General features: G+C 40.5%; 1 protein-coding gene across 17 annotated transcripts in view; it reads right to left on the bottom strand.

Moving 5' to 3' along the window:
- PHLDB2 (pleckstrin homology like domain family B member 2) overlaps window positions 1-17,149 on the bottom strand; it is a 241,618-nt gene that overhangs the window by 54,281 nt on the left and 170,188 nt on the right. For all 17 annotated transcript variants that reach the window (XM_060417562.1, XM_060417575.1, XM_060417585.1 and 14 more), the window contains 3 exons: window positions 16,163-16,543; window positions 6,380-6,523; window positions 5,210-5,347 (listed from right to left, as the gene is read on the bottom strand). In XM_060417562.1, coding sequence (XP_060273545.1) covers window positions 5,210-5,347; window positions 6,380-6,523; window positions 16,163-16,543 — 663 coding nt within the window. The remainder of the gene's footprint in view (window positions 1-5,209; window positions 5,348-6,379; window positions 6,524-16,162; window positions 16,544-17,149) is intronic.

The following is a 17,149-nucleotide window of genomic DNA, read 5'->3' as shown; positions in this document are numbered from 1 at the left end:
ATATATGTGTATATGTACACGCACATGTACACATATATGTATATGCACACATATATACAATACATAGATATATACACATGTGTATACATGTATGTATTGTATATATATTCAACAAATACATAATTAAAGACTGTCTATATTTTGAACCCAGGTCTCCTGCACTGTAGGCAGATGCTTTACCCTCTGAGCCACCAAGGAAGTCGATATATTATTATGTCTGTAGTTTGTATTTTGAGCTTCCCTGGTAGCTCAGCAGGTAAAGAATCTGCCTGCAATGCAGGAGACCTGGGTTCAATCCAGGAAGATCCCCTGGAGAAGGAAAAGGCTACCCACTCCAGTATGGCCTGGAGAATTCCATGGAGGCCATGAGGTTGCAAAGAGTCGGACACAAGTGAGCATAGAATAGTACCATATAATAATAGTGGTCACCTATGAAATACATAAATTTATACTAAGCACGGAAAACAGAATGATAGTTCCCAAATAAGCTAAAAGAAATAACATTAAAGTCTGATCTTGAGAGCCAAGGAAACAATGTCGATAATTTCACACCAGGATTTGAACTCTTAGTGATATTAAACTTTTCTCCTATGGCTCCAGGCCTTGTCTCAAAAAATGAGAGCCAGGTTTACAGGATGTGCTGCCGACATCTGAACTGGAGTTTGCCCAACAGGGATATCTTTCAGGTTTTGGTTTTCTCATTTCACCATTTATATCTGACAACAGCAACAGGTGTATGGGAAAGGAAACGAGATCCAAAAGGGTAAAGGCCACTTCCTTCTTCTGTCTTACGCCCTGGCTTGACGAGCCGCCTGGCATGAGCACTTGGACAGACCATCCCAGCTGTCCTGAAACTTGGCTGCATGCAGCTCTGAAGCAGGTGTTTGGCTGCATGTTTCTGTTCAGACTCAGCCAGGAATCGCCGTTAGCAGAAGATCCAAGGACAATATTCCCCAAGAATACTGGGCGGTATTCTGGCACCTCTTACGAGCTGGATAAACAGTGGGTAACAGTGCCTACCTCTGTTTCACAGGCTAGAGAGGGAAATACATATTTAACAAAACCAAAACAAATATAAATGATAAAATGTGATTTGTGAAAGGACTGATAGAACAGAGGGCATATCATCTGAGCTGGAAAGGGCCGGTAGAGTTTTTCTGAAAAACTAACAGTGAGCTCAAGCCTTGAAAGACAGAACCAACCAGACACAGAATATGGGAAAGGAGATTCCACGCAGGGCAAGCTGATCTGCAAGGGACCTTGGCAGGGGCAGAGGGTGGGGTGGATCTTTGAACAAATAGAAAGAAGGCCACCATGTGAGTGATGTGAAGAGGGGAGAAAAGTAACAGAAACAGTCAGGATAGATAAGGAATTTAGGTTCATATAAAATACAGGGGAATACAAACCAGAATGATGTGACCTAATTTATATTTTTAAAGTCACACTGGCTGCTGTGAAGAAAATGGGCTGAAGGGAAGCAGAGGGAAATGGAACTCAAAAAGGAAATGTTGATGATTTTGAAGAGAATGCTATTAGGGGAGATGCAGAGAAGTTAAAGTAATTGAAAAATAGCATTGTAATCAATTATAAGTGGGGTTGATAGAGAAAGAAATATCACGATCTACTTCCAGGTTTCTGTTTGGGCATATAGGTGTATAACGATGCCACTTCCTGGTGGGCAAACTAGAGGAAAAGCAGGATTGGAAGTAGGGGAGGTGTATGGAAGGCAAGGGGAAAGATGAGATCAAGAGTTCAGTTACGGGGTGTTCAGCTGGAAATACCTGAGAAATCTCTCAGTGGAGATATCAGCTGGGCTACAGGATATGAGTCAGAAGTACAGAAAAAGGTTGTGGACTAAAGACATACATTTGACAGTCACCAGTGCATACAGGTTATTTGAAGCTACGGCTATAAAAGAATGTGAAAATACACGAGAAGAGAGTTCTCAACAAGAGATGGCGGGTGTTAACCAGACATACTGTGGAGATCATTCCACAGTGTACACAAATATTGAATAATTATGTTGATACCTGAAACTAATATAATATCATATGTCAATTACACCTCAATTTTTCAACAAAAAAGAGAATGAGTCAAGGCATATATCCTAATTCAGACCAATGAGAGGGCACAGAATTCTTCTGTGAACTTCTGGGAAAGTTTGATCTTGCTTAAAAAAAAAAATAAGAAGGTGGTTCAGATCAGAGACACTCTTAACAACTGGCTGGGCAGAGGCAGAGGAAGAAGCAAGGGGAACTCAGACGGAAATGTCAGAGAGAAGAGTAAGAGGACAAGAAGGAAAGCCAGAAGAGTGTGGTACCTGGAGGCAAAGGGGCTGGGTAGGGGGTAGTGCCCAGGAAAAGAGTTGCCCCTTATCTTGAATGCTGAACAGAAGTGTGCTCATAAGAGGGCTGAAAAGCACCCAGTAGGTGGGTTAGGCTGCACTAAGGCAGTAGTACGAACAGGAGCAACTGATGGAGCAGTGGAACAAGAATGGGAGGAACAGTTAACTGAGCAAGAGATCATCCAGCGTACTGAGAAAACTGTTTGAAAAGCTCAGCTATGTTGAAGAGAAACTAGCTAAGATAATCGTTGGAAGGAACTTTATTTTTAAATAATAATAATAATTTTTAAAATTTAAATTTATTTATTTTAATTGGAGGCTAATTACAATATTGTGGTGGTTTTTGCCATACATTCACATGAATCAGCCATGGGTGTACATGTGTTCCCCATCCTGAACCAATTTTTAAAAATAATAATGTTGGCATATTGGCAGTATAGGTCCAGTAAAGAGGGAGTGGATGGGGGGAGCTGGAAACAGAAGGATTGACAAACCTCTAGACGGTGGGACGGTACCCTGGGTACATCCAAAGGGACTGGTCTTTGAGGGGAAAAGAGCCTTCCTTGGGCTTCCCAGGTGGTGTTAGTGGTAAAGAACTTGCCTGCCAATGCAGGAGACGTAAGAGACTCAGGTTCAGTCCCTGGGTCAGGAAGATCCCCTGGAAGAGGGCATGGTAACCCACTCCAGTTTTCTTGGCTGGAGAATCTCATGGACAGAGAGGTTCGGCGGGCTACAGCCTGTGGGGTCACAAACAGTCAGACATGACTGAAGCAACTTAGCACGCGCACACACGAGCCTTTCTTTGTGAAGATGCTGCCGCTGCTAGGTCGCTTCAGTCGTAATTTCTAAGTAGTGGTAAAGTAGGTGGTGAGATCATCTCAGAGCCAAGGGGAGGAAACTGGACTGGAAGCTTGAACAGAGTGAAGGTATGAAATAGCCATGCCATAAAACAGTAGAATAACATTATTTGAGAAAGAGTGATGCTGCCAAGAGGTATTCAGTCTCTGTTTGAGTTTGGTTGTCAAGAATATGCAGTAACATCATCTAGGCCAGTCTGTTTTCACTTCCCTCGCTCTCCCCCGGAATCTCTCACCCAAAGCCAGTTTCTGTCATTTTTCATACCATGTGATGACAGACAATAATCCCACCTTCCGAGACCAACTAATCCCCTAACAGCTGCGTGAGCTGCTTCTACACTTCAAGCCCCCACTGTCCCCTCTCTTCAAAATAATAATAGGAAGGATACAATAAAGAATAATGTAAGTAGTCTCCTCTTTGTTTGTTTCCACCCATGTTACTAGAGTTCCATCTCTACCTTAGGTCTGGAGAATATAACAGAACTGGCCCTGAAAAGTGAGATTTAGCACTCAACTTACTTCACTTTTGTGTGTAGAATTTACAGGCTGTGTCATATGTGGGTTACACAAAGACAAACAACTACATGGATGGGGAAGGCAGACAGGTTCACAGAGAATCTGATACCCCGTTCCTATGTCCCACAAGCTTTCCAGTTTGACATAAACAGTAAAATACTAGTAAGCACCAAAACAAAGACACCTGATGACTCCAACAAAAGTTCCTTGCTGTATCAGTGCAGAATCTTTGAAAACCATAATACTGCTGTCCAGCAGAACTAGACAATAAATGCTTTCATATGGTTTTGAGCTTTTAAAGAAAAATATGTCCACTACTCAAATGGATTCTTTACTGTTTCAAAGTCTGGAGCTCAAAGGCACATACATAAACTTTAACATGAAAAAGATGTGCAGTTTAATCTTGACAAGCAGGCAACCAAGAAATTGATATGTAGCTTTTAATCTGACTTTAATTTCTGACAATATATTTTTGAGCTCACTATCTGGCACCAAGATCAAATGCCATTATTTACAGGTTTCAAACAAAGAGAAGCCTAAAAAGGAAGCCATATGCAGCAGAAATCCTCTCCATATATTAACAGTGGAATTTACTCAAATTGAAATTTTTTTTTCTTTTTCTCAGTTTAGAGGAGAACTTCACTTCATCAAGAAAGAATGTAAGCTCATTTGTTTGTTTGTTTGTTTTTTCAAATTTTAATTTTAATTTTTAATTTAGGCTGAGTTTAGCTGTAGCTGACTTAGAATTTGAGATGGCAGTAAATGAAATATTTTCCAGAAGAAATAAACAGAAAACAACAACAAAAAGCAAAAACCCAATTACTACCCTGAATTCTAAAATCTGCAAGTAATTCTTCATATTCCCTAGGAGGGATCAGCTAACATTAAGCTGTGGCCTAAAACGTGTAAGTAAAACTTTTTCCAAAATAAGTGTCAACTGTATTTCATAGTTTTCACTTGGCAGTGTGTGAGGATCCCCTGAAAACCCCAATGTATTTTTCTAAGAGCGGTGCACTTGCATTGAAGCCAATGGCAAGGCAAGACAGATGAGATGAACGGTTCCCATTCACTTTTTTAATACACAGAAAAATGAAAAGAAATGAGGCAACCATATTTGAATATGCTTAAGCCATCCTTGCAGGGCACCAGTAGTAAAGAAGTTCCAAACTACTAAAATGATTCTTTTAAAAAAGTGGAATCAGAAGAGCAGAAAGGCTAATGGAAAAAAGCAATTCACTCATCTCACGAGGGGTAAACTGCCACAAATATCAGCTCAAAAATTAAGCAGGTTCTACCATCTCAGCATTAGCTGCTCTGTACCTGACGGTTCTTAGTCTGCAATGACTTACCTCATCTGAAGACTTTTTTCTAGTGTCACTCTCTCCTGGAACATGACACACAAATCCCAAACCAAAATTCATACATTTAAATTTAATCAATGGGACCACCATTTTGCCCACAAAATTTGTATCGAATATAATTTCCTTTTTACCTTGGTCTTTTCACCAACAATGTTCTTTTCCAGTTCTGTGATTTTCCGGTTTAGATGATCCAAAATCTCCTTCTCTTTCATAAGTTCAGTTGTTTCCGATTTTTGTTCTCCATCCAAGAGAGCACATTCCATATCCAGCTGAAGACACAAACAAAGCTCAGAAATGTTTCATCGTCAGGAAAATTTCCAGCTGCCTCCTTTAAAGGTGTATTTTTAACAGGTACAAATTGCAAAAAGTACTACTGTTATCAGTCAGATTATGGAGCCCAGAAAACACTCCAGAGTCCATGCGAGACTCAGAATTCTTACATGAGAAAGTAGGGAGGCCAGAACATACTTGCTAAGAAAACTGGCTATCTTTTAATTTAATTTTTCCCCGCCTTTTCGCTTACTTCTCAAGGTAATTTTGCCTATTTGCTTAGATTCAGGCTCAAGTGTGAATCATCTTGAGAGCAGCCACCATCTCTGTTTGTCCCTAGGGCACAGAAAGTGAAAACTACACTCAGTCCATCAAGCAAGCACTGCATTTCCAGCAATGCCAGCAGGAGGGGCTTCCAGGGTCTGTACATGACAGATGAGCATTCCCTTCCACACACGGGCTGTCTGCATCAGCTGTGAGAACAGACATGAAGATCCTTCTTGGGCAGAATGAGTGCCTCCTTCTTACTCCACGGAGATATGAAAAAAGCACCCTTTTCTTTAACTGTAGTTATACTGTATATGTCTGTCTCCTCTAGAGGTTTGCAAACCCCGGGAAAGTGAGGTCTATGATTGATTCACATGTAAATCCCCTCATAGTGCCAAGATGATACTCAACTCATACTTAACATGCTTACAAAAATGTTGGATTTGAGCTTAAACGTCTAAATATATGGTACCTAGGCTGACAGATCTTGAAGCAGGTCGGAAAGCATACACCAGTTAAGACAAAGTCAGTTACATAACATATATTAAAAATGGCTTCACATGTTTATCTCACTGGATGAATAAAAACACAAAAACATTGTAAAAAGGCAATTATTCCCCACATATGAACCCATTGCATGAATATTTGCTCATGTTGACCTCTATGTATTTGGCCCCCAAGGCCTGTACCCTAAGAGGTACTGATTAAGCTGAAGGAAAGAAAGAAAATTGGGAGAGGGTAATAAGTGAACTCGTGGTTTGTACCTCTCTGGAAGATTCCTCCATCTGGTCATTTATATCTTTGATTTTCTGTTCAAGTTCCTCAAGGTTGTTGAGAATTGCTATCCGGGTCTCTTCCATTGCAGTCAACTCCTGAATCCTTTGTTCTTCACTTATACCCTCTGGGGTCTGTGATTAATCAACACATAAAAGGGCCAGTCACACTTCAGTGCCAGAATTTCCCAGTTAATAAAGCAGTCACAAGTCTAGCATTTCACAGTCTGTGTCTATTTGAACTCTAAAAGCATCCCTGTGACTGTTTGCTCTGCGTGTTCCCATAGACCTCCAGTACATAGCGTCTCAGGTAAGCTTCTACAAATCAGGTTCAGTGAACAAATTCATGTTCTTTTAAAACCAAAATAACTAAGAGGTAATATAGATGAGGAAGCTATAGTCCACAGAGATTGTACCGACTTCTCTCAGGTTACAGATAAAGTTTGGAGTGCAGAGACCTAGAATCTAGAGCAGACTTCTGACCTCTTCCTTAGGAATGTCTCTTGGGCAGTCTGCTACCTTCATTACAAGGTCCATGTTCTCTCCTGTCTCCAAGGGAATACACTTCCTACAAGTCTCCAGAACCTCTGCTGGGTCCCACTGCTAGGGCTATCTGCAAATGAGCAATCCTTCTTATTTATATTCTTTCCAATACAAGATGGTAAATAGGGACATGGTATTTGGCCCCACCTCACTGATATGTTCCATAAAGTTAATAAGCAGGACAGTATTACTTTATTACTTTGGCAACCCTCAGAATGATTTAAAATTACATACTAAATACCAAGTTACTTCATGTTTCAGTTTTGCATTAGCACACTACTTACTGGTCTCTGTCCTATGTACTGATGAAGACACTAACTGGGCCAATGAGCTTTTGTGCCATGAAATAGGATATTGGCCATTATTCATAAAATTATGTCATGGAAAAACTGATATCTTTCACAAGGAATGAGAAAGTTAGGAAAGAAATTAAGTGAGATAGGGCATACTTACACCTCTGAACAGAGTAAAATGCCCAGAAAAGAAAGGAATATTTAGATCATACACACAGCCAAAATGTGACTACCAATTATTTTAAGAAGAGATACAACAAATTGAAAATAGCTTCTTCAACTGACAAACAACTAATCTCAAAAATATACAAGCAACTTATGCAGCTCAATTCCAGAAAAATAAATGACCCAATCAACAAATGGGCCAAAGAACTAAATAGACATTTCTCCAAAGAAGACATACGGATGGCTAACAAACACATGAAAAGATGCTCAACACCACTCATTATCAGAGAAATGCAAATCAAAACCACAATGAGGTACCATTTCACACCACTCAGAATGGCAGCGATCCAAAAGTCTACAAGCAATAAATGCTGGAGAGGCTGTGGAGAAAAGGGAACCCTCTTATACTGTTGGTGGGAATGCAAACTAGTACAGCCACTGTGGAGATTCCTTTAAAAATTGCAAATAGAACTGCCCTATGATCCAGCAATCCCACGGCTGGGCATACACACCGAGGAAACCGGAATTGAAAGAGACACGTGTACCCCAATGTTCATCGCAGCACTATTTACAATAGCCAGGACATGGAAACAACCTAGATGTCCATCAGCAGGTGAATGGATAAGAAAGCTGTGGTACATATACACAATGGAGTATTACTCAGCCATTAAAAAGAATACATTTGAATTAGTTCGAATGAGGTGGATGAAACTGGAGCCTATTATACAGAGTGAAGTAAGCCAGAAAGAAAAATACCAGTACAGTATACTAACACATATATATGGAATTTAGAAAGATGGTAATGATAACCCTGTATGTGAGACAGCAAAAGAGACACAGATGTTTAGAACAGACTTTTGGACTCTGTGGGAGAGGGAGAGGGTGGGATAATTTGGGAGAATGGCATTGAAACATGTATACTATCATGTAAGAAACGAATCACCAGTCTATGTTCTATACAGGATACAGGATGCTTGGGGCTGGTGTACAAGGATGATCCAGAGAGATGATATGGGGTGGGAGGTGGGAGGGGGGTTCAGGATTGGGAACTCATGTACACCGTGGCTGATTCATGTCAATGTATGGCAAAACCAATACAGTATTGTAAAGCAAAATAAAGTAAAAATAAAAAATAAGAAAAAAAAAGAAAATAGCTTATTTTTCCAAGAATTTCAAGTTAGTTATTTTGGATATCCCCTGGTGGAGACCAGTCTTTCTATAAGGCAAGGGATGCCAATATAGGCATTATTTATTTAATTTTATCTGTCTTTGAAAAAGAAGCAATTTCTTTGCACCAGTAAATCAATGATTACATAGTTTCACAACTGGAAATTGGAAACAGCAGCCAAGTTATAATGCATAAATTGCTGAAGAGTACTCATTAACCACTGAAAATAACATTCAAATTAACCAAAGAGAAAAAAAAAAAATTAACCAAAGACATCATTAACGTTTTGTGTCTCTAAATTCATTTAACGTACTTAACAATCCTAAACATTACTGTAAAAAGACAGGCATCATGTCTGTTTCTTTATTCTTTATTAATATTCTTTATTTTTAACCCTACTTTGCTGCTTCTCAAAATTTAACCATTGAAAAGTTACACATCTCAGGTTGACTAGAGCAAAGGTTAGAAGGCCTTTCAAGCCCTCTGTTTATTTGTTTGCTGATATTTAGATTTTAAACTGTCATCTTAAATCCAGTATCTTATCAACTAATAAAACAACCTGTGACCTTTCTTCACAGACAATGAATCTCATTGTCTTAATGCTTGGGTGGCCAGTTTTAGGGCATGAGGAAAGCCTGCAATAGTGAATGGCATTCCTAAATCATTGAGGAGTAATCCTAGCAGGAAAGCCTCAAGAAGGCCAGTATCCTGTTGGGTCAACATTTCATATTAGGTTTCAACTTCCAACATGATTTAAAAATATCTTTCACTGGTGGAAGCAAAGCATCAAAAGAAAAGGAAAACTGAACAATCTGCAAAACTATACTGATAGGTAACAGTGGCACTTATAAGTATCTGTATAACTCAACATTTCTAGAAAATTTATCACAATAGGTCTAATAAAAGACAACTTGATAGTCTGTTTGTTGCAGTAAAAGTTATCTAGGTATTGACTTTTGCTATTGTTATTTATAAAAAGCAAAATCTTCAAGGGGCGTTCTAAAACTCTGGTTTGTAATAGAAAGGGATGAGGATACTGGACTCTCATGTATATCCAAATAAAAAACAAAAGAGTCTCAAGGGTGTGGTAGCCACTAAACAGCTTTAGCTTGTGGTGACAGAAAAAGGTGGAATTTTAATCTATCTGATTTTTTTATAGTAATGTACAGGGTTCCACTGAGAGTGATGTTTTTAAAAAAGCACATATGTGCATACCCAGATATATTGTTTTTGCGTTAACTCCATCTGCACACACACAGAAAGGAGAGACAGGAGGGACAAGACAATTTGCATCTACCCTTCCTTTTGTATGTGTGTGTCTGTGTGTGTGCGTGCGCGCGCAGATCTCTGATCTCAAGAGGTTTCTAAAAAGAAATATGCAAAAAAGGGGGGTCATGGTAAATAGAAATTGTCTTGTTCCTACTCCTATCTTCCCTTTCTGTGTGCATGTGGATGGAATTAACTCTATATGATTTTATTAAAACACTTCACTCTCAGTGGAACCTTATACATTACCATAAAAAAATTCAGATAGATTAACTTAGAAACTTCTTGAGATCAGAGAGGGTTGCAAGTGTCAAAGGTTTCCACTGTAGACAGAATGATTACATGATTACTCAAAAAGAGTGGAAAAGTTTTCACCACAAGAGAAAAAAATATTTTTTGGCAAATACACGAGGAGATAGAATAAACTAAATTTATTGTAGCCATCGTTTTGCAAAACATGTAAGTCATTAGGCTGTACCCTTTAAATTTATACAGTGCTGTATGTCAATTATATATCAATAAAACTGCAAGGAAAAAAAAAGAGTGAGCTGTTTTCAGCTTTCACCTCAGGTGGTGGTAGACAGATTCATAAAGCCAATTAAAAAGAGCATGTTTCCAAGGTCATCTGCATCTTTAAGTGTTAGATAAAAGCAAAGTCAAAAATGGTGAACTTCAGGCTTTCTAAATGTCATTAAAATCTTTGTGTTTTTCACATTCTTCTCCATTACTCCTCAGATCGATAATAACAAATACTGTGCTTTGTTAAGTAAATAATCCAAAAACACTCAAAGAGCAAGAGCATTTAAAACAAAAAAAAAAAACAAGACTTTTTCTTTTTTTAAAGATTCTTCTATCTCTTGCCTCAAGGTAACACATGTCTGTCTTCAGAGAATCAAAAATGAAAAATCCATTCTCTGGAACCAACCCATTGCCTCTCAGCTGCACTCTGTCTATGCTGCTGTGTGGTACCCAGAGGTTCCCTTGATGCTTCCTGTCTCTAAAGGAGACACAATGTTCCGCTGTGTGCTGCAAGGAAGATGTTCCAAGCTTCAAAGTCCTCCTATTTCCCAGAAGTGTACTGGGGCAATGAAAAACATCTGTCAAAATCTGCTCATTTATATCCAAGTTTTCTTGTCACGGCCCTCTTCAGGAGGAAGCAGTGTGTGTGTGTGCTTAGACACTCAGTTGCGTCAGACTCTTTGTTGCCCCATGGACTGAAGCCCGCCAGGCTTCCCTGTCCATGGGATTCTCCAGACAAGAATACTGGAGTGGGTTGTCACGCCCTCTTCCAGAGACTCTTCCCAACCCAGGGATCGAATCCAGGTCTCTTGAGTCTCCTGCATGGGCAGGCAGATTCTTTACCACTAGTGCTACCTGGGAAGCCCTTCAGGGGGAAACTGGTTTCCCAAAAGTTAGTCCTCAGAGCACACAGCTCACTGTTTTAACAAAAGTTTGGCAGATACCTGAAGGAAAAGAGTGAAAGGATTTAAGATAAAAAGTACAGGAAGCCCCATGTTTGATGACAATAGCTCGGATGTTCAAATGATGCTCATTTACTTTGCCTGAACACCAATAATGTTTGATTTCTACCCCACATCCTAGTTTCTAACCATTGCAACTTTCTGGCAGGAGAGACAGAAGTCCTATTCAGAATTACTCTCCTTTGAGAATTACTCTTCTAGTCATTAGAAGAAAGAAGGGTTGAACAGTGCAGAGTCCTGATGAATACATGGGCGAACTCTATAGGTAGGTAGATTTCTGACTAGAAACATTCAGTCAAAAAGTTTTGTTGCACTGGGAAAGGCAAAACTATAGAGACAATAAAAAGAATGATGGCTCACAAGGTTTCATGAGAGCGGGGAAGAGACATGAATAGGCTGGATCCAGGAGAGTCTTAGGGTGATGAAATTATGTATGAGACAGCAACGATGGACATATTACACATCGCACTTGTCAAAACCAATAGAACCATACAATATGAAGTGTGTGTATGCTTAGTCGCTCAGTCATGTCTGACTCTTTGCAACCCCATGAACTGTAGTCCGCCAGGCTCTTCTGTCCATAATATTCTCCAGGCAAAAATACTGGAGTGGGTAGCCATTTCCTTCTCCAGGGACCTAGGGATTGAACCCAAGTTTCCTGAATTGCAGGTGGATTCTTTACCATCTGAGTTATCAGGGAAGCATACAATATGAAAAGACATCCTTAGTGTAAACTACGGTCTTTAGTCAATATTGTATATCCAAATTAGTTCATCAATTTTGATGAATGTGCCATACTTATGTGTGTTACTCGCTCAGTCATGTCTGGCTCTTTGCGACCCCATGGACTGTAGCCCACCAGGTTCTTCTGTCCATGGGATTCTCCAGGCAAGAATACTGGAGTGAGTTGCCGTTTCCTTCTCCAGGGGATCTTCCTGACCCAGGGATGGAACCTGGGTCTCCTGCATTGCACGCAGATTCTTTACCATCTGAGCCAGCAGGGAAGCCCACCATCATACTTAGGCAAGATGTAAATAATAGGAGATACTCTAGGAAAGCAAGGAGGACAAATAGAAACTGTCTACACAACCTTTTCAGGAGAAGGGGATGACAGAGGATGAGATGGTTGGATGGCATCACCAATTCGATGGACATGAGTTTTTGAGCAAGCTCAGGAGTTTACAGGGGAGCCTGGCATGTTGCAGTCCATGGGGTTGCAAAGGGTCAGACACAACTCAGCGACTGAACTGAACTGATAAATGTCCAATATATCTGACACAGTCATTAATAATGTCAAGAGGAAGACAACTCATGATAAAAGACTCATGTCCTTACCACCACAATAGCTCCTAGTACTGAAACAAAGAATTTTTTAAAAAATCAGTGACAAGACAAGGGAGATCAAGATGGTAGAGTAGGAGGACGCCGAGCTCACCATCCTGACGAACACATCAAAGATACGTCTGGATGTATAGCAACTCTAGCTGGACACAAACAGGAGTCTGGAGGAAAGGCTCTGCTACAAGCAAGGATGTAAAGACCCACATGGAATCGGGCAGGCATAGAAGAGATGAAAGCAAGCAGGACCCATGCCCCAAGCAGGACACAGAGGAGGAGCGGGATATGACGGGCTCAGAGATCACCCCTGTGAAGTTAGGGCACACCGGCCGTAGAGTCCAACCCAGAGAAGACAAGTCCCCTTAGCTGGTTTGAAAACTGTGGGACTACAGGAGGGCTTAAGAAGCCGAGACTCTGCTCACGAAGAGCGGGCGCACATGCCTGCCTGCTCTAGGGAACAAGGAGGAGGAAGCAGACTGAAAACAGTGTGGAGAGTCTGGCTGGTTTCCCATAACTGCTCCTGTCTGCAACAAGTGCCTGATCTAGCTTCTCTTGCTCCTGAGCAGCTCCCCACCAGGACAGAGGTGCTGTATTCGGGGGAGGGAGTGCACATTTAGAAGAAAAGGAACCCGCCTGGACTCGACCCTCAGGGCTCCTGGTCCAGCACCTTGAGCTCTGCTGACACCCAGATAGGGAAGTGACAGCCACTGAACACGGGAGAAAACAGCTTGCCCCTGGCTGTGGCTCTAGCCCCTCCATCTCCAGCCCTACCTCTCACCAAAGTGACAGCTGCCACCCCAGGAGAAGATGGGATCCTAGCTCACTGCAGATCCAGCTTTTCCCACCAAAGCCACTGGGCACTTGCAGACCGCATAGGGGCACTCACACACAAGGATACCCCATTCAAGATCAGGATGGGTAACTATTTCAACAAATTTCATAAAGTTAAACATAAGGGGAATACAGAGGAAAATGTTTCAAATGAAAGAACAAGGAGGAAGAAAGACCTCAAGAAAACCCTAATGAAACAGAGATAAAAATTTACCAGATAAAAGGGTTCAAAGTATTAGTAATAAGAATGTTAACTGAATTGGGTAAAAAAAAAAAGATACAAAGAATAAGAATTTTAACAAGGAACTAAAACATATTAAAAAAAACAGAGCTCCAGAATACAATAACTGAAATGAAGAATACACTCGAAGGAATTAATAGCAGGTTAGGTGATACAGAAAAACACATGAGAAATCTGGAAGAGAGAATAATGCAATCACCCAGTCATAAATAGCAAAAAGAAAAACAAACCAAGGGACTTCTGAGACAACATCAAGTGTTATAACATTCACATTACAGGGGTCCCAGAAGGTGAAAAGAGAAAGGGGTTGAAAATGTATTTGATGAAATTATGGCTGAAAGCTCCTAAAGCTGAAGAAGGAAACAGATTTCTCGTACAGGAAGCACAGGTAGTTTCAGAGAAGATGAACTCAAAAGAGACCCACTTTGAGACATATCATAATTAAAATGGCAAAAGCTAGAGATTAAAAAGAGAATTTTAAAGGCAGCAAGAGAAAAAGAAAAGGCAGCACCTACAAGAGAACCCCCTCCCCCTAAAAAAATAGGACTTAATTAAACTTAAAAGTCTTTTTCACAGCAAAGGAAACCATCACCAAAATGAAGAGACAACCTGCTGAATGGGAGAAAATATTTGCAAATGATATGACCAATAAAGAGTTACTATTCAAAATATACAGCTCATACAATTCAATATCAGAAAAACAACTGTTTTAAAAAGGGCAGAAGACCTGAATAGACAGTTTTCTGAAGAAGACATACAGATGGCAAACAGGCACAGGAAAAGATGCTCAGCGTTGCCAAGCGTCAGAATAATGCAGATCATAACCATGGCGAGATCAGCTCACACCTGTCAGAACGGCTATCATCAAGAAGTTCACAGACAACATATGTCGGTGAGGATATGGAGCAAAGGGAACCTTAGTACACCACTGGTGGGAATGTAAACTGGCAAACCACTATGGAAAACAGCATGGAGCTTTCTCAAAAAAACTAAAAATAGAACCACCATATGATCCAGCAACTCCCAATCCTGGGTATATATCTGAAGAAAACCAAAAACAGTAATTTGAAAAGATACATGCACCTCAATGTTTATAGCAGCACTATTTATAATAGCCAAGAAATGAAAGCAACCTAAGTGTAACAAATGAGTGGTTAAAGAGGATGTGGTAAAAATGGACAATGAAATACTGTTCATAAAATATAATGAAAATTTCCTATTTGCAACAACATGGATGGACCTGGAGGATATTATGCTTAGTGAAATAAGTCAGCAAGAGAAAGATAAATACTGCATACTAGCACTTGTATGTGGAACCTAAAAAATAAACATAACAAACAGAAACAGATTTACTGATACAGATCAATACAGATCCAGTGAGGAGGGGACTTCCCTGGGGGCTCAGACAGTAAAGAATCTGCCTGCAATGCAGGAGACCCTGGTTCAAGCCCTGGGTTCGGAAGATCCTCTGGAGAAGGGAATGGCTACCCACTCCAGTATTCTTGCCAGTTAAATTGGCAAGCAAATTAAAGCATAATTAACTTAGCAAATTGAGAATTTTGATGATACATACTTTGGCAAGTGTATAAATAACAAGGTGCAGGGATAAACTCTTCTCAAGAGTCACCTGGAAATACACACAGTCTTTGAGAGTATAATTTGGAAATATTATTCAAAATGAATAATACACAAACTCTTTGACCTACCAACTCCACAGACACACTTGCACAATTTGTGCTAATATATATATTTCAGAATATTTGCTGCATATAGATTTTATTAGTAAAATGTTGGTAACAGTTTAAACAGTATTTCCAAAAAATAAAATACTAGTTGACCATTAATAAGAATGACGTAAAACTGTATAGTAATATGCAAAGATGCTCAAGACATTCAATAGGAGAAAAACATCATGCAGAACACTGTACTTGTGTATATGTGTGTCTATGCTTATATAGCCACATGTGCACAGAAATATTGGGAAGGCATGTAAGACTCTCTGTTTCTCTCTCAGGTATGCAACCAGAGGGGACAGGGAGAAGTCAAACTGTTTCTCTTTCTCTTTCTGTACTGCTACATTTTCTAGAGTCTAAATTTGTTACTTTATAGTAAACACTAGAATTCGCTGCACCTTGTTTAGCTAGTGTGTTAGTCGCTCATGCGTGTCTGACTCTTTGCGACCCCTATGAACGGTAGCCCACCAGGTTCCTCTGACCATGGAATTTCCCAGGCAAGAATACTGGAGTGGACTGCCATTTCCTCCTCCAGGGGATCGTCCCCCATCCAGGAACGGAACCTGGTTCTCCCTCATTGCAGGTAGATTCTTTACTGTCTGAGCCACCAGAGTAGCTGCTTTACTGAAAACATTCTGGAAAACAAGCAGGAAGACCCCTCATGTCTAGGCCAGGGCAGATGCAAGGTCCGGGCCCTGTATCTGGCCGGCTTTACCTTTGGTAGGATGCTTAGGTAAGCAGACTCGCCGGAAGCTTTCAGAAAGGCAGAGGAGGGCGGCGGGGGAGTCCTGAGGTCCCCGAGCAGTTCTTCATTCCTGGCGCCCCGTGGGGGGAGGGAGCTGGCACTGCTCTGACTGAGGCTCCCAAAGCCTGCCAGGTCCGCGTCGTGGAGAGCGCTTTTCTGGTGGCATCTGTACCTGGTGTCCGGGCTCACCAGGGCTTCTTCAAACACAGACTCCTCATCGGAGAGCTGCAATTTCTCCAGCTCTTTATTGATTTTCTGCACATCTGCCACGGTGGTGCTGGGGGGCATGCGGCTGTCAGGCTTTGTGTACTCAGCACAGAGACTGAGGATGGTCTCCAGTCGCTGTCTCTCCTGGAACACAGAAGACAGAAGGTCAGGGAGTTTGTGAGGAGGGAGCAACTCCACACAGAGAAGAGGCTGGGACCACGGGTGAATTCAACCACACATGGTCCCACAGACACTTGGCTGGTGATATTTTTTTATCATTGATGAATCCATTTATAAAATCCAGATGAAACCTGGTTTAACAATGCCTGATGTTCCTCCCAAACTCAGTTCTTTATTTGTATATCCCAGTGCTGATCCTAGCACATACTAGCACTTAGTGAGACCTTTTTTGATTTGTCAGTTCTCCAAACACTTCAAAAAAATTTTTTATAATCTCCTTTTTGAAATCTTCACCCCCTTGCCTCCCTCTACTATCTACCTTCAACAATAGCTCTTTCAGATTGTAGCCTTAGTATTATATCTGCACTTAAAATTAATTCTCTAACTTTCTATAGAAATATCATTCTACTATTTAGATGCACAAAAGAAAAATGCTACTTTAAAAAAAGGTTTAATTTGAAAGGCATAACTAGATCTTTATTTTTTTTTCTTGAAGTGCTTCAAAACTTTCAAAACTTTTTAATGTCTTGTCATGACATAAAGATCTTTCCCACCAATTTCTCATATGAA

The sequence above is a fragment of the Ovis aries genome, chromosome 1 (assembly GCF_016772045.2).
Source record: "Ovis aries strain OAR_USU_Benz2616 breed Rambouillet chromosome 1, ARS-UI_Ramb_v3.0, whole genome shotgun sequence".
NCBI classification, from domain to species: Eukaryota; Metazoa; Chordata; class Mammalia; order Artiodactyla; family Bovidae; genus Ovis; species Ovis aries.
Note: the sequence above shows the minus strand (reverse complement) of the source record. Positions and strands in the feature narration are given on the sequence as shown.